A 4,425-nucleotide genomic window follows, 5' to 3' on the forward strand; every position below is an offset into this window, starting at 1 on the left:
TGAAATCGCATGTCCTTGCTTCTCCATGGGAGGATGAGAGTGCTTGAGCAGCTGCAGGGACAGGGTCTGATCCCTGGGTTTGGACAGGGTTGTGTAGAGAGGTTGAAATATTTGTGCAAATATTTGTGTTTACTTGTGCAAATTCAAATTCTCCTGTTCTGAACGACTAGAAACAGAAATGACCTGTCAGCTCCTCTCTTCAGCGCAGATCAACCATCAAGCTTTTCTGTATGACACAAGGCATAGACCTGTTGTCTTCTCGGATGTTTATTGCCTTAGTTTCTAAGCCAAGCTTAATACAGGTGATCAGCTTGGTCTTCCTCTGGGGGGAGGGAGGAGACAGAAGGAAGAACAAAGTGCATGTGGGGGAGGCAGGAACAGGAACAGCAGAGGAACGGTGGCAAACTCTGTGGTCACAGATGGTAAAGCAGGAGGGTTCCTCGCCCTGCCTGTGCCACCAGCACCCCCGGACGCCTGAGCGAGCAAAAGCCGCGCAATAGCAAAGGAATAAAAGATCTAGTGCTTGAGCGAGGGGAGTGCAGAGTCTGTCAGGCTGAATTCCGCGCTGGGTGGTTTAAGAAAATAAAATTAAAAAAGATAAGTACTAAACCACACGGCGGTGGGTTTTCCTTTGCTGATCTCTCCCAGCTATGTGTAGCTGGAGCTCACATGAGTGTGTTTTGTGTAGCCTAGTAGCTCGGCTCTCCCAGTTCCCCACCAAGATGAGTGGTTTTCCCCCTCTGTGTTCTGTTGTTGGTGCCTGTCGGAGGGTTTGCGCTGTGGGCTGCCGGAACACAAGCTCTTGCGGGCAGCACTGGGGTCTGTGCTGAGCTCAGGGGCAGAATTGCATCCCTGCTCCTGCTGGCCACACCGCTCCTCATACAAGCCAGGATGCCATTGGCCTTCCAGGCCACCTGGGCACACTGCTGGCTCCTGTTCCACTGGTTGTCACCCAGCACTGCCAGGTCCCTCTCTGTGGGCCGCTCCCCAGCCACTCTGTCCCCGGTGGGCAGTGCTGCCAGGGGTTATTGCGGCCAAAGCGCAGGACCCTGCCCTCGGGCTGGTTGAAATTATTGGGCTTGGTGGTTCCTCTTATCTGTCTGACTTGCGAATTGAGTGCAGTTCTGCTAATCTGGCTTCTTCTCCTTCCCAGAATGAAGAGAAGAGGAACCTTTCCCTGGGGGGCCATGTGGGCTTCGACAGCCTCCCCGATCAGCTGGTCAGCAAGTCTGTCACACAAGGCTTCAGCTTCAACATCCTCTGTGTGGGTGAGCACGGGCCGCTCTAAACACACGTGGGCTGAGCTGATGAGGTTGGGACCAGGATTTCTTGTGTGTCCTGCTCTGCCACGGGCCTCGGCGGTGCCTTCAAGCGATGTGGAAATGCATAACTCTTTTTAAAAAACATAATTAATTTTATAAACTCAAGCTGTCTGGAGCTTGATGCTTCTGAGTTGTGACACTGCCGAGTGACTGTTGAATTCTCGTTGCCCGAAATTAGAAATAGATTTGGGAAAAGCTTTATTATATCACCTTTCTGCCTTTAGTAATGTGTCGGAGGGAGGGAGCGGATGCAGGACTGTCCAGCTGTGTGCTGAGCTGAGCTATGGGTGCAGGTGTAGAAGCTGCTGAGAGGTCCAAGTGAATGAGTGTCATGGGTCAAACCAGAAGAATTTTTGTAGCTGGTGAGATGTTTCTCATCTCCTCTGCTGCAGCAGCTTTGCAAAAGGAAGGATTAAGGGAAGACTCTGTGTGGCAAGTTACGTATTTCTGTTTGCAAGCTGGGGTGGCTGGCACGAACAGCTTCTCGGTGAATATAGTGTCCGAGGTGCTTGTGCCCTACCTGAGCCACTTTTGCACGTCCAAACCACAAGTAAAACGCACATCGGGAACCACAGTTGACCATCGTAGACTTGATCCTCAGGGTAATTGCAGCGGAGAGCATCAGGTTTTTAATTAGTGTTGTTCTTGGAGACATGAGAATGGATACTGATCTGGCCATACCATTTGTGAAACACTGGGAATAATTACCACTTTTTTTTCTTTTTTCCCCTTTTGGACAAGAGTTAAGAAACCACAACCCCCTGTACCCTTATTTGCTAGTTCCTGCTCTGCCCAAAGCTGAAGAGGAGAACATGGCTTACATCAGTAGTGAGTTCTCCATACGACTTTCCTTTCAGGTTCATCTAGAGCACCAGGCTGGTTTTACTTCCTTGCACAGCTCTTTAACCGTAGCTGGTAGGAAGCAGTATGTACCTCTGCCCTGTTCCGAGCACCACACGATGCTTGAAGCAGGGAACAGCCCAAACCCCTTGCTTGGCAGCAGGCATAGCACCTTCCTCAGTCAGAAACTTTCTTGCCTTCCTGTTCTCCTGTGAGCCAGATGTCCTGGGATGGAGCTTGGTTTTGTGATGCATCCCACGTGTCCTTCAACGGCTGTTGGAACGGGAGGCTGCAGATGGGAAACTTCTCCTAACTTGTCCCTGCTGGTTCTCCAGCAACTATTCTTTCCCTGACACCAAGAACTACTCTCTTGCTACCAGGTTTCTCTGCCAGTCCCTCTCAACTCCATGTTCTCTCTCTGTGTATCTCAGAGGTCCGAGCTGGCAGAATTTTTTTCTACTACTGGAAAGGTGAAGATGCCTCAGAAAGGCCGTGCTTCAGTGCAGGGCTGTGCTGAGGTCTGTAGTAAAAATGCATTGTGGAACGTGGCCCCTGAAAACATCGCAGTGCTTTGGCCTCTGTGCCACAGATGCTATACAGCATTTTGATTATTGGTTTCACCATGTTTTCCCCTGAACAACATGCTTGTCTCCCCTTGGCTGATCTGGCAGGAAGAGTCATGAGGCAGCCTTGAAGGAAGCAGAAATACTGAAGGGGAAGCTCCAGAAACCGAGAGCAGTGCGAGATGAAACCAGCTGCGTTGCAGACACCATCACCTGGGCTGGGTTGCAAGATCTCCCCGTGCTGCTGGAGCTCTTTGGGGCAGAGCAGCACCTCTTGCTCTCTGTCAGACAGCTGCTGTCTCGCCGAGATGGTTCGGTTGCCTGTGGAAGCTCATGACAGATGTTTGTGGCTTATTTCCTCCAGTTTGGCCAACTCTGCACAGGTGGTCCTGTCATCTCAAAGCATAGACGTGCTGCCTGTGACATGTCTGAGCAGAATGGGACCGTCTTGCACAGTTTGCACAGATCTCAGGAACTCTCCTCGTGTGGAGCTTGCTGAGAGCAAATAAGCCACAGAGCTGACTGGTGTGGCTGAAGTGGGAAGGAGTTACAGCAGAACGGGCTTTAGTCCTTTGGCGGTTATTAATGGGGCCTGTGGGACTACAGGGTTAAGGCAGTGGAAGAGGGACAAGCTGCTTTAAGGCTTCCAGGCAGACCAAAGTTCAGCACTGGAATCATGAAACCTTCGCCCAGTGTCTTTTCTGCTCTCAACAGAGATTTTTCAGTCTGGTGGGAAGTTGTCCCAGCAGGTCCGGAGCTGTCTGTCTGCTTCTCTGCATTGAAATAGGCCCCCAGACTCCCTCCTCACAGGAGTCTCCACTCTGGGGGAAAAACAAACCAGATCCTCAGAGACTTTATTGGCAGGATCAAGTGAAGAGAGAAGGTGGTAGAGGAGCCGTCTAAAGTTGGGAATCTCTCAGAAAGGAGCGAGAGGAAACCTCCTTGTCAGGCTCTGCTGTCCCCTCCGCAGCACACCGAACGCCATCGCTTCGTGCTGATCTGCAGCGTTACCCGGGGCTGTCGCTGTGGTTGGGACAGCCAGCAGCTGGCCCAGGTGGTCCTCGGCAGGAGGAGCCAGCTGAGTTTTGCTCTTCGTCTGAAGTTTCAAAAGAGTCTGCTAAAATTATGTTCTCCTCAGCTTCTCTGGTGCAGGACCCCAAGCCAAGCGAGGGCACATGGACAGGGAAGCAGCGTGTTTTGCTGTGCTCTGTGGTCCTCACCGGGGAGATGAGACCAAAGCGCTCTGTGTTAGCTTTGTGTGAAGCATGGGAGGCCTTCAAGAATGTGGGTACCTTTGTGACAATTACACGTCTGGCCACAAGCTATTCGTAGTAACCTTTCACAGGGTAATTTAGTCCTGCTCTGTAATTAATGTTCTCTGAAGTACTGGGGACAAATTCGTGCTGCAGGGAGCTGATGATTTCTCCTTCCTAGGTGAGACGGGCATTGGGAAATCCACGCTAATGAACACCCTGTTCAACACCACGTTTGAGACGGAGGAGGCCAGTCACTACGAGAGCGCGGTTCGCTTGCGGCCACGGACCTACGACCTGCAGGAGAGCAACGTCCACCTGAAGCTGACGATCGTGGACGCGGTTGGATTTGGGGATCAGATAAATAAAGACGAGAGGCAGGTGTCGTGCCATCTGCTTGGGGTTTCTGGGCTTGCCTCTGATGCTCAGGCACGAGCTGCCTGCAGT

General features: G+C 51.7%; 1 protein-coding gene across 1 annotated transcript in view; it reads left to right on the forward strand.

Annotated features, from left to right (window-relative positions):
• Positions 1-1,158: 1,158 nt before the first annotated feature.
• SEPT8 (septin 8) overlaps positions 1,159-4,425 on the forward strand; it is a gene marked incomplete at its 3' end in the record, with an annotated part of 10,978 nt that continues 7,711 nt past the window's right edge. Inside the window, exons 1-2 of the mRNA XM_009867416.1 lie at positions 1,159-1,268; positions 4,160-4,355. Coding sequence (XP_009865718.1) covers positions 4,189-4,355 — 167 coding nt within the window. The remainder of the gene's footprint in view (positions 1,269-4,159; positions 4,356-4,425) is intronic.

This window comes from Apaloderma vittatum, unplaced genomic scaffold (assembly GCF_000703405.1).
Source record: "Apaloderma vittatum isolate BGI_N311 unplaced genomic scaffold, ASM70340v1 scaffold26650, whole genome shotgun sequence".
NCBI classification, from domain to species: Eukaryota; Metazoa; Chordata; class Aves; order Trogoniformes; family Trogonidae; genus Apaloderma; species Apaloderma vittatum.